The 17742-nt window shown below is 37.2% G+C and overlaps 1 protein-coding gene across 5 annotated transcripts in view; it reads right to left on the reverse strand.

Annotated features, from left to right (window-relative positions):
• Positions 1 to 3621: 3621 nt before the first annotated feature.
• Positions 3622 to 17742, reverse strand: part of CEP170B (centrosomal protein 170B) — a 75650-nt gene continuing 61529 nt past the window's right edge. For 3 of the 5 annotated variants that reach the window (XM_072115885.1, XM_072115887.1, XM_072115884.1), the window contains exons 15-20: positions 11299 to 11337; positions 10619 to 10759; positions 8812 to 8900; positions 8638 to 8731; positions 7357 to 7408; positions 3622 to 6162 (exon numbers count right to left, since the gene is read on the reverse strand). In XM_072115885.1, the coding sequence (XP_071971986.1) occupies positions 5927 to 6162; positions 7357 to 7408; positions 8638 to 8731; positions 8812 to 8900; positions 10619 to 10759; positions 11299 to 11337 (651 nt within the window). In that variant the 3' untranslated portion in view covers positions 3622 to 5926. The remainder of the gene's footprint in view (positions 6163 to 7356; positions 7409 to 8637; positions 8732 to 8811; positions 8901 to 10618; positions 10760 to 11298; positions 11338 to 17742) is intronic. The other 2 variants (XM_072115888.1, XM_072115886.1) reach the window with 1 other exon arrangement.

A 17742-nucleotide genomic window follows, 5' to 3' on the forward strand; every position in this document is an offset into this window, starting at 1 on the left:
TGTCGCATGCAAGTCGACACGATTGCACCAAAATCCGATCACGTGCACCAAAACCCCCACTTAAATGCAGCACAAATCGGAAATAGTTGGTAAACCAGACGAAAATGCACAGTGCGGACCCTTAGTAAATGTGCCCCATTGAGTCTGACATCATTTAGCTCATTGGTCCTGGATAAAGAGAAAACCTACACTGCAATTTATTAAAAAGAAAATGATCACATTGTGTGTCACAGAATGTGCTAGAATAAAGAGATGTTCCATGTGGACACTAGGGATGTGCTGTATACTGCAATGATGAGGTCTATAGTATCTCACATCTCACTGAAGGCCCCATCATCTTAAAGCTTAGCCACTCCTACAATCAACTTACAAAATGAGAAAATACTAATCATAAAACAAACATGCCTATATAATAGCTGGTTCATCAACGTGAAGGTGAAGGCTGACATTTTTTTCATATAAAAGTTTTCATCCTATTCTAAAAGCTGAAAAGTACATCTCATTTTTGCTGGTTCATAGCTGGGAATTAGTGAAGCTTAAAATACAATCTTGTGATTTTGTCTTTGGCTCAGTTCCACTGAATAAAACACAAAGCACAGTAATTACACTCTGAGTAACACTGAGATGCAGAACTCAACCGGGATCCTATAGATATTAAAGGAAAAGAGGTTATTTAATCACACTCATCACATAAACAGGCAAAGACACACACACAGAATTCTAACAAACAACCTAATGCCAATACATGGGTTGTGCTTTATAGTAATTCCAAGTATTAATGAAATAACCTATAAAACAATAGTAGAAATTCAGAATTCAGGGAATTTGAACTTACATAGGATGATTTTATGATAAACTTTCTTAAAAATGTTTTTAAGTCTATTTTTATTTTGCGTATAAATATCTTTTTTCCACTCAAGTTCCCCATACATATAAGATTAGGAGCGTGATCACAACTCATGCACGGTCATATGTCCTGGGCTAGCCACACTGTAGGGATGAGATTATTTGCATCATATCAATATATGATGCAAGGAATCCATGATCCTCCTCTAAATAGCAGCTCTCTGCACGGTCGGTGACCATGGGCTTTTCATGCCAAGTGTGAAGCCACCCAACCATCTTATGTGTATGAAGCCTCCTGACTGTGCCCTGCAAATATTTGGGGAGAGAAGGATAGGATGAAGTGTAATTTAACTCTCTAATCCTTTTGGTCTAGCACTTTTTCCCATTCCTATGTTGTGTATGAGGGAGTGAGGACAAATAGCTCTTGTCTGAAGACTTCCTCATGTGTAGTCTTCTACTACTTGTTCTCTGTGCTGTACACCATTTTGTTTACTTTCCTACATCAATTGTATTATCACTAGCAGGATTATAATAAAAGATTCCAACCATCTATAATATGAACCACCATGATCTCTTTTCCCTCCCTGCTCTATGGCCACTGTACCTGAAACCTGGAAATCAACTAGAAGGATGGCACTTGAATACAAATACCCAAAAAACAACAATACTGAAACTGGATAAGAATTTTTTTATACTTAGTTTATTGGTCACCTATATTTTGGCAAATACCTATCTCAAAGAACCACATAGGTTTATAGAGTATTATAGCACGATACATTAGTGCTACTGCATGTTTGTTGGCGGAGGGAAGTATTTACAAAAAGTTAAAAGGCATTTATTGTCTCGCGGGTCAAGAGGGGGGGGGCAGGTTGACCTATTTCAAGGAAATATTCAGTAGTGCATAGGTGATAAGACTGGGCATCTTATGGACTTCCTGCATTTTAGTTGCCTGACCACCTTGTTTTTGTTCTGTTCCCAATTTTACAAAATGTTAAAATGAGATTATTGATAAAAATGTATTCAATATTGTGTACTTTTTATTACAAGACACAGCTGGTATCTCAATTTCAATACAGGTATAATTAAATAACGTTCTACCATCAACATGTTGCTGAGGAACCGATACTAGGATAAGATGTTGGCATCTAGTGCTGGTTTGGGAGGATATTATGATGGTTTCTTCAATGCAGTCATATACACAGGGAAAGGTGTGTAAAATCACATTCATGATATACCATATACATTCATACATAAAGATATTTTGAAAACTAGAAAAGAAAAATACATTGCCCATGACAATCAGTAAGGTCTTGGGAGAGTGAAGGTGGATCTTGCTATGGCCTTTGATTTATTTCTGACAGTAAAATTTTCTTCTCTGAATTTATAACATATTATTATACATAAGGTTTAAAAGAAATCCCTGACTTTTTAGTGTTCCTTCAATCAAATCCTGAAAGATCAACTTATTAATTTAAAAGCAAAACTCTATGGAAAACAAATTCCAACACTACTTTGTGGAAAAATTCAGTTTAATATTTTATGTAGGCTAAAATCTGAAACTTTAGCTAGAAGGGCTAATGGGATAATGTATATGAATGCGCTCGCCAATCATCACCTTCAGTGGCGTAACTTGAAGCTGATTGGCCCCAGTGCAAAGTCTGTGCCAGGCCCCAACTATAATGTATGGTTTAAAGTACTAGTCTTCTCATATAGGAAAGTGACACCTTATGGGCCCCCTAAGCCTCTTGGGCCCTGGTGCGACTGCACCCTCTGCACCCCCTCAAGTTACGCCCCTGACCTCCTTTATTTATTCCTGTCTAATGAAGATGCCTAGAGCAGAGGCTTAAAGGGAAGATGTCACCAGAAAATGACTTTTGTACAAAATTTGTACGTGAAATATATTTTTTATGACTTTAGATGATTGTTTTTTCATGTCTCTACCTATATATTTTTTACCATATCTTGCAAATTGTACTTTGGCCACAAGGTTTAATAAATGTACTGTCTAATTCTGCAGGGATTTTCTATATAGCAGCCTGCTCATTTACAACACAGACAGGATGACAAGAGAAGATAACACTTCTTTTGAAATCAACATCATTATAGCTATGATTGATGATAGATGATGTCATTGTATATTTACATCTCCCATGTGCACAGGACAAGCCTAGAAAACCCTCCATAGACCTCAATGAGTCCGCTCCAGTCCATTGTGGTCTATGACGACAAAGCTGCTGTAAAGCAGATCACTAAACGCTGTTGCTAGAGCTCAGACAAGATGGGAGCCCCCATAATCAGGAAAAATGATGAAAAACCATCTACGGTAAGAAAATAAAAACAGATACAAGTGAATTATTTTGCAATCTACTTTTAAGGATTTAAAATTGGTGACATATTTCTTTTTAATTGAGAGCCCAGTGTCACATCAAAGACAACAGAGCGCTTACTTTGATATTGGTCATGTAATGAAATGTTATACAATTTTCCAATATACTTTCTTTATCAATTCCTCATGGTTTGATAGATCGCTACCCTCTGTAAGTAAACCATGAAACTTCATAAAGAATGAGAGCAAGCAGAAATCTAAAAAAAAAAAAAAATTGAGTACCGTATATACTCGAGTATAAACCGACCCAAGTATAAGCCGAGGCCCCTAATTTTACCACAAAAACCTGGGGAAACCTATTGACTTGAGTATAAGCCGAGGTTGGGAAATGCATTGGTCACAGCCTGCCCAGTATATAGCCTGCCGGACCTTGCCCCCCCCCCCCCCCCCGTATATAGCCTGCCAGCCCATATCCCCCAGTTTATAGCCAGCCCCCTACTCCAGTATATAGCCAGTTGCGGGGAAAGCCAGAAAGGTGAGTTTTGATAATTTTTTTTACTCTAGTATAAGCCGAGTTTGGGTTTTCAGCACATTTATTTGCGCTGAAAAACTAGGCTTATACTCGAGGATATATGGTAATTGAACAATTATTTGCCGAAAGTGAACAACCCCTATAACTGCAATGTATTTGGAATACTGGTGTCATCTTATATGGCATTTATATTTTGGGACTCTTCAGGCACAAAAATCCAGCTACAGCTGCTACACGTGTCCCCTTATAGCTCTGGATGAAAGCAAAATTAAGATTGGTTGATGTGGTGTTGCAACCTTGAACTAAATATCTGGCATTGACTCTACGAATATATATCTGCTATCTCAACAAATTTTAATTTTTTTTGAAGAACAAACATTGCAGTCCATTATTAACACAATCAGAACCTTGATTTTAAATCCTCACTTAAATTAAAGATATAATTTTACATTTATGTGCAAAATAAATACAAAATATACAGAAAACAACCCAAAACAAAATCAAAAAGATTGGAAACACACAAACATTAAAAAAAAAGAATAGATAATGATTTTACAAAAAAAATTTGCAGACCTATGCTTTTTACAGTCAGCAGAACCAGGAGATTTCCCATCCCCCCCAAACAGCAGCAGGTTTTATACAAAGAACATGATTAATAAAGGAAACAAAAAATTCCAAAATAGTATATTGGCAAAAAAGACATATTTCACTGCTGCGTGTTTCAGCACTAGTTAATTATCATGGTGGAGGTTATGATAATGATTCTGTCTTCGGTAAAAGTAATTTTCATATGACTCTCTATGAACCTGCTTATTATGTTAGAAAAATATTATACCTTTACTAAATGATATTACAATTATAAAAGAACCTTAATTTGGGTTTTACAATCGAATAATATTAGGAATTTTTGAATAAAATTATGGGAATTTTCTGGATTCAAAAGGAGTTGTGTCGAGGAAAAATTCCTTGCCTGAAGGCAGCCACTCATGGGACTGGAACCAAGAACCTGCCAGTGATCAGACAAGATTTCACCTTCATCCATCTTTATACTCCCCCTGTAATAGGGGTCGGTAATCCAAATGAATGGACAACCAGTACATTTGCCAGTTCAACCATAGCAGAAGCTACTTTAGCTTAGCAACTCTATGGTCTGGCTCATGGAAGGAGCTTACAAGCAGGAGGCCCTCCTTTACAATGTCCATACACTTGCAGATAGTGTTCCAATTAACAAGGTTTTTATTTTCCTTTCGCATTGCGTAGTTATTTTGTATTTGGGATTTTTATGTTCTTAATAGATCCAACATATCTACTCCAATATAAGTATTTTGAAAAAAAAAAAAAAGAAGAAGAAAAAAATACACCTACAAAATTCTTTTTCTTTCTATAAATCTGACTTCATTAGATTTTTTGAACTAGGCCATTAAAATTGGTTTCTCAATATATATATTTTTTACTGTTCTATATTAATTCTAAAATCAAATACTATATATAAGGAAATGCGGTACCAGTAATTTTAGGAGTACAGTCTATGAAATTTACACTGTTTAATTATGAGGTTGGAAAATAAAAACCTGGAAGGCCTAAAGGCATTTTGTGGATGGATGACACCACTGGTATAACATCACTGATGTAACATGAATGGCTAAAATGTATCGAAGAACCAGTGACGATAAGATAAAATGACAAAAAAATACAAAATTTTAGGGCTTCATATTATACCAAAAATAATTAACCATTTGTTTGTGGTAATGTGTTTTGGCAGCAGACAGGTCACGCGAGTTTCTTGGTACTAGTTTTACCTACCTCTACTATTATTCTTACATGACAGTGAACATAACCAGGAAAACAGTGTAGTAATTAAGTGCAATCTAGATACAAGAAATATATATAAGTCAGACCCGTGAGCAGGAAACATTTACAATATGTAGGTCTTGAATTTATGGCACATGTTTAAGAATTGTCAAATTATATAAAAAAAAATATTCAAGTAAATTAGCCTCTGTGTGGAGCATGAGCTGGTAAACAGTGCTAGCTTCAAAGTAAACGTAACATTCATTGTGAGAACAGCGAGTCCTGCAGACAAGCACAAGTACTTAAAATACCATCAGAAGCCACATGAACACAGATACAATAAGGGCTATTTATATATAAAAAAAAAACTTGAAAAATAAAAATTAAATAAAAAAAAAAAATAAATAAATTATTAAAAAAGAACAAACAAATCAAACAACATAGGCGTCATCGTCGTCTCTACCAAAGCTGGATTCAGGTGATCTTGAAGAGCTCGAGCTGGACTTATGAATGTAGTTTCTTACTCGAACTGGTTGCTGGGACTCGATTTTGGAAATAGAGTTAATAGTCCTAGCTTGAGGTGTTGACGTATGGATAACAGGAGATGTTTTCTTGTTAGTTGGGATGACCTCAAGATGTCCCGCCGGGTCAATAATTGCATTTATAACTGTGGGACGAGATAAATTACTATTGTTAAGAAATTATATACAGGCAGCCCCCGGGTTACATACAAGATAGAACAAACCTAAAAGAACCTTATTTGAATTTGTAAGTCGGGACCGGTATATTTTATAACTGTTGCTCCAGTTAAAAAAAATTTAAATGTTGCTCCCATGACAATTGGATTTTCAAGAATTTATGCCGTCATGGGTTTATCAATAAAGCTTCATTACAGACACCTTTCAGATTATCACTGCAGCCTGGGACTGACGTAAAGCATCCAGAGAGCTTCACCAGAGGTCTACTGGGCAGAGAGGATTATCTGTAAGTCAGGGAGGGACTGCTTGTAATTACCTACCAACCATCAAAACACCAGCAATTGATAGATATAAACATGATGTTAAGAAGCTCCATCAGCTTTTGAACAAAACTACCATAAGATATCACAATGGGGGAGATATATAAAGCTGTCTGCACCAAAATTGTAGAGGAATTTGCATGAACAAGGCTGTCCAATTTGCCTTTTGCCACATTTATGGAGGGTTTTAGACCACTTTTAGCCACTTTTCCTATATGTATGGAAAGGTGGTGTGGCCTTGGAAAACCGGTCATGGCTTTGTGGCAAAAAGTGTGCTAAAAATAGTTTATTTGGCACATTAAACTAGACCAAATAGTTGGTGCTGAGTACGACCTGACAGTCTTAATCTACTCCAGATTCATCATCCAGCATCAAACACACTGATAAAACTGGTGCTGCAGAATACGCTCTATTTCTACTCTGCACTGGTCCAATGTGACACGTTGATAAGACTTCTGTCCTCTAGGGCCATTAGGGGCCATTTGCTGCCACTATATGATGGATTCAGCAAACGGTTCCGTTAAGAACAGAAGTCATTACTTTTGTAAGAACAATATAAAGTCTTCCGATGGCTATATGGCAAGTTCCTTTTAAAATTGTCATGTACATTTTTTAAACTGTTCTATAAAGATTAGAGACAAGTCTAGGAAACAAGAGGTTTTCTTATGGGATTATCCATGCTTTAAACAATGGGAATTTATTTTACTAAAACAGGGTTTATCTTCTTATTTTTGTGACAAAACTACAAAACAATACTAGACAGATCAGCACTATAGGGGAGAATTATCTGTAACTTGTATCATGTATAAGCAGACATAACATATATGGAAATGTAACACATACCCTCCAGTTGCTTCTGGACTCTACGCAGCACTTTCAGAATAGAACTGATTTCCTTAAGGACAAATGATAAAAAAAAATTAGTCAAGTAAAATATTTCCTAAACTGTTAAACTTCTTAGCGTAAACAGAATTAACCTAATTTTAAAGCCTCTCTCTACTCACTACACGGAAGACACAGAATACTCATCATCCCTTGAAGAGACATGTTACATAAGGTCACAAGTATAAATCGGAACAGGGACCTAAGTTTCCTTATAACAGTTCTTGGTATGAAGAGTTAGAAGGAAGAAATACTTCCAAGCAGTGCTGGAAACCTGAATAAGTACAATACGAATGTGACCGAGTTCAAATGTTAAGAAAACAGAAGTCAGGTCCCGATATCTGGGAAACAAAGTGTCACTCATAATATCGTGAATTACGACCGCCCAACACTTAGGCGTTTGATCGCTGTTACATGATATCTCATCAGTCTCAATAAAAGTATGTCAAATTGTAACAGATATTAGTGCTTTTTACATTGATAAACTTATAGAAAAGGGAAAGGTAGAAGGAGATCAGTGTTCTCAAGACACTATGATCTTGGGAATCTTGGGTAAGAAGAACTTAAAGGGGTTTTCCCAACAAGCAAGTTAGGCTGATCGGTGGGGGTCTCAGGCACCACAACGGCAGATTACTAGATTACAGATTCTCATAAGACCCTCACCGATCAGCAAGTTAGGCCCTATCTTGTGGATAGGGCCTAACTTGCTTGGTGGGGAAAACCCCTTTAAAAAAAAGATCAAAAAAACCTATTTTCCATAAAACGCGCAACATCAATGACAGATGGTATATAAAAGACAAGGGTATTTCAATGAGCAAAACAGTAAGAGAGAATAAAAAATATTGAAATGGGGTATTGTTATAATGTCACTAGCCCAGAAAATAAACTTGGTTTTTGAGGGGCAAAAGTTTAAAATTCTATGGGAGCGCTAATAATAGCTGAGGGCATAGACTTGGCCATTTTCAGACCTCCAGTAGAACAGAATGTAGAGTGGGCGTGGCTAACTCTCAGAGTTAGTATCTATCATTTATACGTCTTTAATATTAAACATGAGAAGATAGAGATATATATATATATATATATATATATATATTTTGTCCCACATAAAAAATTAACGAGTTACAATGATTGAAAAATAAAATCAGGACTGAGCATTATAAAACCAGAAAACTGCCAAAATGTCTCTGTCATTAGGGGCTAAAACAGGGCAGCAGGTGAAGTGGTTAACAAATGAATACTAACCTTGTTGGATGTTTTTAGTATTGGCACTTCATTTTCAGAGTTAATTTTAGCCTCAATTTCTTCCCAGCTTTTCTCTTTATTCAAAAATAAAACTCTGGGGGAAGGGAATGCAATATTTTAGTATATTTTTGAAAAAAATACATGGCGCTGGTTATGAAACAAAAAGAAACCTACTTCATTTTTTCAGTGAGTACTTCAGTATTGGAACATATTGTGTGTGACAGCTGTGATACAGGATTCAACATGAGGTTGTCGAATATCACCTGCAACCAATAAGAATGCAAGAAATTTGTTCATTCTATAAAATCAAATAATAAACAATTTTGTAGACTTTCCAAGTAAACCTTTTTGTTGTCTACTACTGTCTTGTAGCTTTGTAGTACAAAACTGCTGATAAACTCCCTTTTACTTTAAAGAAAACAGGTCACCAAGATGTAAATGGTTTATTTACTTATTTTTCGGAGGGATTTTTATTGCTTTACACATTTAAAAAGATATTAAAAATATTAGATGATTTAAAAAAAAATGTTAGAATTATTTTGAGTATTTCCTTCTATTGGCCACCAGAGGGAGCTTTAGCCGTGTACTGCCAACAGAGTCAGATCATAGGACAGAAGAGTAGTGAAGATGGATGGATGGATAGATATCTCCTATGTTGGAGCAGTGTACAAGTCTTGTGTTGACGTCATGATGGGGGAAAGGCCAGAGCTCTGCATTGATACAATGCACAGTCACTGCTCTCTTTAATGGCCAGAACTATTCTATAGTTATTTATATCTCCCACAAAAGGTCCTAAATTTTTTTAAAAGTAACATTAAAGGAATCTACCATCAAAACACATCATGATAAACCACGGACACTTAGTCATAGATTCAGGCGCTGTGACTGTGGTAATCTTCTTATATTTGTTGTCCATGGCCTCCTTCCTTCAAAAATCAACTTTAAAAATGTATGCTAATGAGCCAAAGGGCTTTGGAGTCGTTACATGAGCCCCATAGTACTGTAGATTCACCACCCCCTCTGCACTTTCCCCCTCCATCTACCTTCTGTAAATCTCTTACAGTGGGATGGGGAAGTGCTCCTGCACAGTGTAATAGCCTATAAAGCCAAAGCACGGTTGGCTTCTGGTAATGCCCTCAGAGCACTTCAGACTCAATAGCATAAGTGTAGAAGTTTATTTTAGAAGGAAGGATGCCATTGATAATAAATATAAGAAGATTACAACAGTCATGGTGCCTGGATCTATGAGTAAGTGTCCCTCGTAGTGACGAGAGGACCCAATGAAGTTCCTTGAACTTGTAACACCCAAGATCAGAGTTAGTGGGTGTTAACTGTTTAAATGCTGCCAGCAAAGTCGCCAGCAGGGCAGCTACGTGCCGTTCTAGGAACGTTTTGCGCTCCCTATGGCATCATTGTGGAATGCTGATCCCATAACGGTGGCACACTGCCACACTGGCATGCGAGTGCCAGCTAACACGCACCGGATCAAGATAAATTATGCCAGCAACTATGGTTCAGGTGAACTCAAAACCTGTCCGTGCTTTATCATGGTTGCTTTTGATAGTAGATTTCCTTTAAGATAATGTGACCCCAAAAATAATGAAAAAAAATGTATTAAACAGTGAGGCAAAGTTTTCCTTACTCCAACGTATTTGATTACCGGTATTTTCTGTTCTGTTTAACAAAGTTTAGAAAATATAGGCTGTAGAAATTATGACTTTACGGAGAGCAGCTAAAGATTTTTTTAGAATTTTTCTTTATCTGTTAATGCATCTTTTAATTGAGATTCCCCCATTCCCAATGTCTATTGTGTCTGTTCCACAGCACTTGGGTATCTCAGCCAAATGACTGGATTCCATGGGATGGATCACTGCACACAGATAATTGGGAATTTTCCCAGTCTGTTAAGAAACCTGAAATGGGTTTTGTGCTCCGATACTTTTTCCGATAACAACGCTAATATAGAACAAAGTAAGGTTACCTCCTCTCGGTTTCTCGCCCTTCTCTTCATGGGATCATCATCCCGGTGGTCATTCATGTTTTGATCAAAGTCTTTTAATCCAGATGAGCCTGGTGGAACTTTCTGATAATTTAGACTTGCTTCTGGTATGTGATGAACCAGCTGTAAAGCGGACAAAACAAAGAACTCTACATATATACAATGTATACATACTGCAGGGGCCAAACTGTGAAGCCAATGGCCATTTCAACCTGGAATCTATAGACACTTATACATGGTGACTTTATATCTACAGAATTAGCCAAAAAAAACAGAAAAACTATGTGAAAAAAAGATTTTTCAAAAATGTTTATGAAGAATGATTTATGAAATGGCAAACTTAAGAAGCCGATCATCAAGCATATTCATGCATGCTTAACAATTATTAATATTCTACTTTATCCAGTACAGGAACAAATTGGCTTCAAAATGAAGGATTGGGGTCCACATGGGTCAGAATTGCAAAAAAAAAAAAGACACAGCATATATGCAAATAATTCACAAGGTAAGTGTGCACCAAATTATGCCGATTTTGGTACAAATCTGCCATTGCAGATGAATGGATGAAAAAGGGGAACAGAACCTCGTCCGCACATTTTAATAACAATGAAGTAAATAATAATAAAACCTATAAAATTAAAAAAATAAAATCAGTCATGCACCTGTGATGGGAATGGCCTTTGAAAGGTTCTTTTAGGAATCTGTGTTAAGAAAGAAAGAAAAAAAATAATAAAATCATAGATGTAAAAATGAGTCAATGAAAATGCTCAATTGATAATTTGATCCAAAACAAGAAAGTCAATCCACAAAATTATACAATTGGTACCTACTGAACTGGGTAACAGTGTCATCTAAGGCCACTATTACATGAGTATTAGTAGCTACTGCTAAAGTCCCAATATACTGAATCTGGAATTACTACAATTTTAAAGGAGTTGTTTAACTATAGTACCTGCAGCTGCAAAGGTTGTAGTTACATGCTGGTCCTTAAAACCAATAAATATCAAAAATTGCCCAAATATCTCCCTTCTAAAAAAAATTAGTCCTAAACCTTATTCATCATATCCAGGGGCCTATGTCACATACTTCACATTTTAGCCTCCACACTCCTTTAAAGTGTAACGAGTTTTGTAATGATTTTTACCAAATTGTCATATGTGATTCCTCCTTTCAAAACAAACAGAACAATGGACATATTGGGGGTCATTTACTAAGGGCCCTATTCGCGTTTTCCCGACGTGTTACCCGAATATTTCAGATTTGCGCCGATTGTACCTGAATTGCCCCGGGATCGGATTGTGACGCATCGGCGCCGGCATGCACGCGACGGAAATCGGGGGCGTGGCCAAACGAAAACCCGACGGATTCGGAAAAACCGCCGCATTTTTAAAAAAATTGTGTGGCGAAAATTTCACTCACCTTCATCCAGGATAGGCCGGTGTATTTCGAGGCATTCCAGCGGACTTCAGCGCAGCAGCGCCACCTGGTGGACGGCGGAGGAACTACCATCATAAATCCCGGCCGGACCCGAATCCAGTGCAGAGAACGCGCCGCTGGATCGCGAATGGGCCGGGTAAGTAAATCTGCCCCAATGTGCTCCCAGACATCTTCTTTTCAGAGTTATGGTATTTTGTGCTTTGAAGCTACATGTCAGATATCCTCCTCAGCAGCACCGAAGTGGGCAGAAACTAATTACCTACTGATTTTGACCCAAAGTCAAGTCAGCTATAAGCTGCCCTCACTTCCCATGATGCTTTGTGTTCTCTCCTGAATTCCAGTGAGAAGTAACTCCAGTGAGAAGTAACTTAGAAGTAAGTGAAGTAATTCAGCAAATACAAAGAAATTCCTACAAATATATCAACTGAGCTCTAGGACTATTTAGTGAGTAGCAAAGTAACTTTAATCACATGACGGAGCATGTAATAAGTAGTAGAAACCAACAGTTACATCAAGTGAAGTCTGTGCTGTGTGGCCACTAAGGGTTGGCATCCTCCCTACTGTTTATGGAGAGCAGTGGCTTGGGGGAGGGTTACTGCAGAAGAGTCTATGATTAAGCTTGAGGTACAAAGAGAGATAAATTTCTGCAGAATTGTGCTCTTTTGCAAACTATGTGAGTGCATCATATACCTTCCTCTTCCATCCAGAGTGAGCAGAGAACAGCAGCCTCTCCTTTTTAGCAGTAAAAACCCATAGAAAATTTGTGTAAACAAAGTACAATTTTGCAGAAATAAGTGGCACAACCACAGGAGACAACTACTGTAGGGACAGGCTAAACTGCATCAGATAACAAAGGATATTGGGACCATAGGCAATGAAAATAATTGGCAAAGTTGTCCTACATAAGACTGTAGATATTGATTTGCGAGATAAAAATATAATCTTATAAAAGTAAGTGGTCACTGGTGCCCGTATGTACGTCCCCCATACGTTCGTGTGAATGTAGCCTTATACTTGACAAAGGTCCACTTAAACGGAACTTGTAAGGGCGATTTGGGACACTAAACTATCCACAGATACTTATGGACCTATGGTTTAGGCAGTTTTAGGACCCTAATCCAAAGGTCCAAACATAAGAGGAAACAGCCTAAAGGGCATCAAAATATTGTATTGTTTGATAGATGTAGACATTGCTACTGAGGAAGACAAAGAACTAAAAACAGGCTTTCATGCACTACAAGCAAGGCAGGTTGTTCATACCCCTCTGAAAATCAGCACCTAGGGCAGATGTCCCAGTTGCCCCAAATCCTTTGGAATAAAGCTGATAGACAATACTACGATTATCTTACATTACTTAAAGTAAACATAAGTGGACTTTGTATGCTACTAAATTTCTGCCTCATAGGCCCTTTAAATAAGATTGAGGACTTTCCCATTATTCAGCAGCTAGAAGACGCATAAGTCACATGATGTTTGCAGTTTACCCAGACACAACACAGAATCAAAATAGCCATTACATGCAGGGTGTTGTCGGCACACAGAACGGTAGGCTATAATTCTAGTTTACATGAATGCACCACTGTGCCCATGACTCATTCTCCTGGCAGGTTGCTTTTTACTATGGGAAAGTATTAAACACTTTTTCCCATTAATTTACTTCAGCTAAAAAAGTGTGTTACAGTAAAAAGTATGAAAACCTCTAATGGCTGACCTCGCTTATTAACTTCATTAAAAATCTCAACTTGGCAAGATGTGCCAATTAGATTTTTCAAGCCCATCCTGATGATGCAGGAATTCCAGCTCCGTCTACTAGTTAGTAAAGAGCCAACCTTTATTTGGTGGGTGCTGCTGCCTCATAGGAACAGTATAAACTGTATTTTGAGACATTTCTAGGGCTTCATAAAGGTTTGCTATATGAAATGAGTCTTCAAGGTCAAAATACGCCTGAACATAGGAGAATATTCTTACTTCAAATAAGAGGCCTGAAATAGATCAGTGTGCCAATCCACCAGTTAGGCAAAAATGTAGAAATTTTTTTATATGAAAGGAAATCTACCATTTGATTCTGTGCTTTATGAACCAGACATACCTTGAGAATTCCGTAGCTACACTGATGCAGAAACAAATATTGTTTAAAATTATGACAATGAGGCTCTGAAGCTCTGCTTCACCCCTGTCCCACGCAGCATAACCAGAGAACACGTAATCACTGTGTTGTCCTTGACAGGCAGAAGTAATCAATCACAGCACCATCCCCCAGCTTCTGTGTAGAAGTCATCCAGCTGAAGTTGATTAGTTCTGTCTGGATAGTTCAGGAAGCCCTGTGTGTAATGTGTTTATGTAGGCACCCATCTTTTCCAAGGTCCTGAATTAGTTTTTTCAGCAAAAAGGGATTAAATAAGATATGTTTCTGCATCACTGTAGCTACAGCATTCTCAAGGTATGTTTGTTCACAATGCATAAAAACAAATGGTAGATTTCCTTTAAGGTGACTGAAAGTTACTCTGCCTGCATAATGCCAGATTTATAGGTGAATGAAGAGTCAAAATTGGAAATTGATGTCCTTAAAAATTTGCAAAAATATAGTTTTAATAAGTTTCTTAAAACTGTTAGTTAAAGATTTTGTTTCCTAAGAGTATGATCACTTGCACTATTCATTGTAGAGAGGTTAGCAGGAACTAAAAAGGAAAGATCAATGGAAGGTCTTCCATTCAACTTCCAATCACCATTGACTTCCATTTAAGTAAGGTTACCTTTCTTTATGCTTCCATGTAAAAAAATTTTTTTACTAATTTAATAACACATGGGTCTATGGAGCCTGCCAAATGCTATTGAACTTAGCCAAACATGGTTAGGCAGCTGTATTTAAAAAGCCAGAGTTTCTTAAAATGTTACCCCAGCTATGGAAGTAAAGTCTGATTTATTTCTTTTTTTAGATTATTAAACATTTTTGCAGGAATCTGAAAAGATTGTTAATGTTTTCATTTCTATTTCACCTTCTATATTTAACCCCTTAACGCTGAAGCCACTTTTCACCTTCCTGACACGGCCCATTTTTTTAAATCTGACATGTGTCTATTTAAGTGGTTATAACTTTGGAACGCTTTAACATATCCAGTTGATTTTGAGATTGTTTTTTCGTGACACATTGTACTTCATGCTGGTTGAGAAATTTAATCAATATATTTAGTATTTATTTATGAAATAAATGGAAATTTGGCAAAAATTTTGAAAAAAACAATGTTTTCCAAATTCAAAATTTTCTACTTTTTGGAAAGTTGGTCATATCACTAAAATAACTTGCTAACTAACATTTTCCATATGTCTGCTTTAACTTGGCATCATTTTTCAAACATCTTTTCCTTTATTTTGGATGTTAGGAGGCTTATAACTTTAGGTGCAATTTTTCAGATTTTCACAAAAATCATCAAAACCTACTTTTGGAGGGTCAATTTAGTTAGAAGTGACTTTATAAGGCCCACATGACAGAAACCCCCCACAAATGACACCATTTTAGAAACTACACCCCTCAAAATATTCAAAACAACCTTTGGGAATTTTGTTAACCCTTTGAGCGTTTCATGAGCGTGAAAGATAAATGAAAGTGAAATTACAAAAATGTAATTTTATCTTACTATAGATTCATTGAACGCTAAAATTTGCACCTTCACAATGGGTTAAAAAGGAAAATGCATTTTACAATGTTGAGGGCAATTCCTCTTGAGTATGCCAATACCCATTTTGTCACTGTACCCTGCTGTACGGACACAGGGGGGCACTTGGAATGGAAAGAGCGTTGTTTAGTTTTTGCAGGGCAAAAAGGCTGAAAAAGTTTTCATGTGTCAGGATGCATTTGGAGAGCCATAATGGTACCAAAACAGAGAAAAGCCCCAACATGAGAGACCATTTTGGAAAGTACACCCCTTGGAGAGTTTAGCAACGTGTAATTTGTGTATTTTCCCCAACAGGTGTTTGATTCAATTAGGCCCCAAAAGGGAAAAAAGGTGAAAATTTTCTCAAAAAAGTCACTTTTACCCCAAATTTTTGTAAGCCACCAGGGATAAAAGATGAAACAACACCCATAAATGTGTAAAACTATTTCTCCTAAGCACAGAACTGCACCACTTTTGCATATAAAGTGTTGTATGGGTGCACAGTAGGGCTCAGAAGGGAAAGAGGGGCTTTGGCCTTTTAGAAGCCAGATTTGACAATCATCCTTTACATGTGTCAGGATGCATTTGGAGAGCCCTAGTGGTACCAAAACAGAGGGGAACCCCAACAAGTGTCACCATTTTGGAAAGTGCACCCTTTGGAGAATTCAGCAAGGTGTAATATGTGTATTTTCCCCTACAGGTGTTTGCTTCAATTAGGTCCCTAAAAGGAAAAAGGTGAACATTTTCCCAAAAAAGTCACTTTTACGGCTAATTTTTGTATCCCATAAGGCATTAAAGATGAAACAACCCCAAAAAATGTGTACTAGCATTTCTCCCGAGTATAAAATTGCCCCACACATGCAAATAAAATGTTGTATGGGTACGCAGTGAAGCTCAGAAGGGAAAGAGGGGCGTTGGCCTTTTAGAAGCCAAATTTGACAGACATCCTTTACATGTGTCAGGATGCATTTAGAGAGCCCTAGTGGTACCAAAACAGAGCGGAACCCCAACAAGTATCACCATTTTGGAAAGCACACCCCTTAGAGAATTTAGCAAGGTGTAATATGTGTATTTGTCCGTAAAGGTGTTTGATTTAATTAGGACTTAAATAGATAAAAGGTGAACATTTTCTTATAAAGGTCATTTTACTCCTAATTTTATATAGCCACAACGGATAAAAATATGTAATAACCCCTCAAAATGTGTGAACCTATTTCTCTCGAGTGTAGAAGTACCCCACATGTGTATATAAAATGTTGTATGGGCGCACAGTAAAAGGAAAGGGGAATGTTTGCCTTTTAGAAGCCAAATTTGACAGAAATGTTTGACATGCATTTGGAGAACCCTAGTGGTATAAAACAGATAAGAATCCGAAAAGTGACCCTAATTTTTGAACGCACACCCCTTAGAGAATTTTGCAATGTGTAATATATGTATTTGCCCCTACAGGTGAATGATCCAATTAGGCCCGAATCATTAAAAAGGTGAAAATTTTCCTATAAATGTCACTTTACCCCTAATTTATGTAAGCCACAAGGGATAATATATTAAATAACCCCAAAAAAGGTGTAAAACTATTTCTCCCGAGTGTAGAAGTACCCCACATGTGCATATAAAATGCTTTATGGGCGCACAGTAGAGGAAAAGAGGGATGTTTGTCTTTTAGAGGCCAAATTTGACAGAAATCCTTCATATGTGTCAGGATACATTTGGAGAGCCGCAGTGGTACCAAAACAGAGGAAAACCCGAAAAGTGACCCTAATTGTTGAATGTACACCCCTTGGGGAATTTAGCAATGTGTAATATGTGGTGTAGTGTAATACACGTGGTGAAATGAGCATTTTGAACATACAGGTGGTTTCCAAATATGATGTGCAATGGAGTCCGAGATGGAAATTGCAATTATTTCTGGAAAGTTCAGTGCCAGTTATGTGGCGCCCCTTATGAAATAATGGAGGGGTATAGGGAGCAACGGGACATAATAGTTGTTACAATTATTCATTTTACCGAAATTAA

Source organism: Engystomops pustulosus, chromosome 7 (assembly GCF_040894005.1).
Source record: "Engystomops pustulosus chromosome 7, aEngPut4.maternal, whole genome shotgun sequence".
NCBI lineage: Eukaryota > Metazoa > Chordata > Amphibia > Anura > Leptodactylidae > Engystomops > Engystomops pustulosus.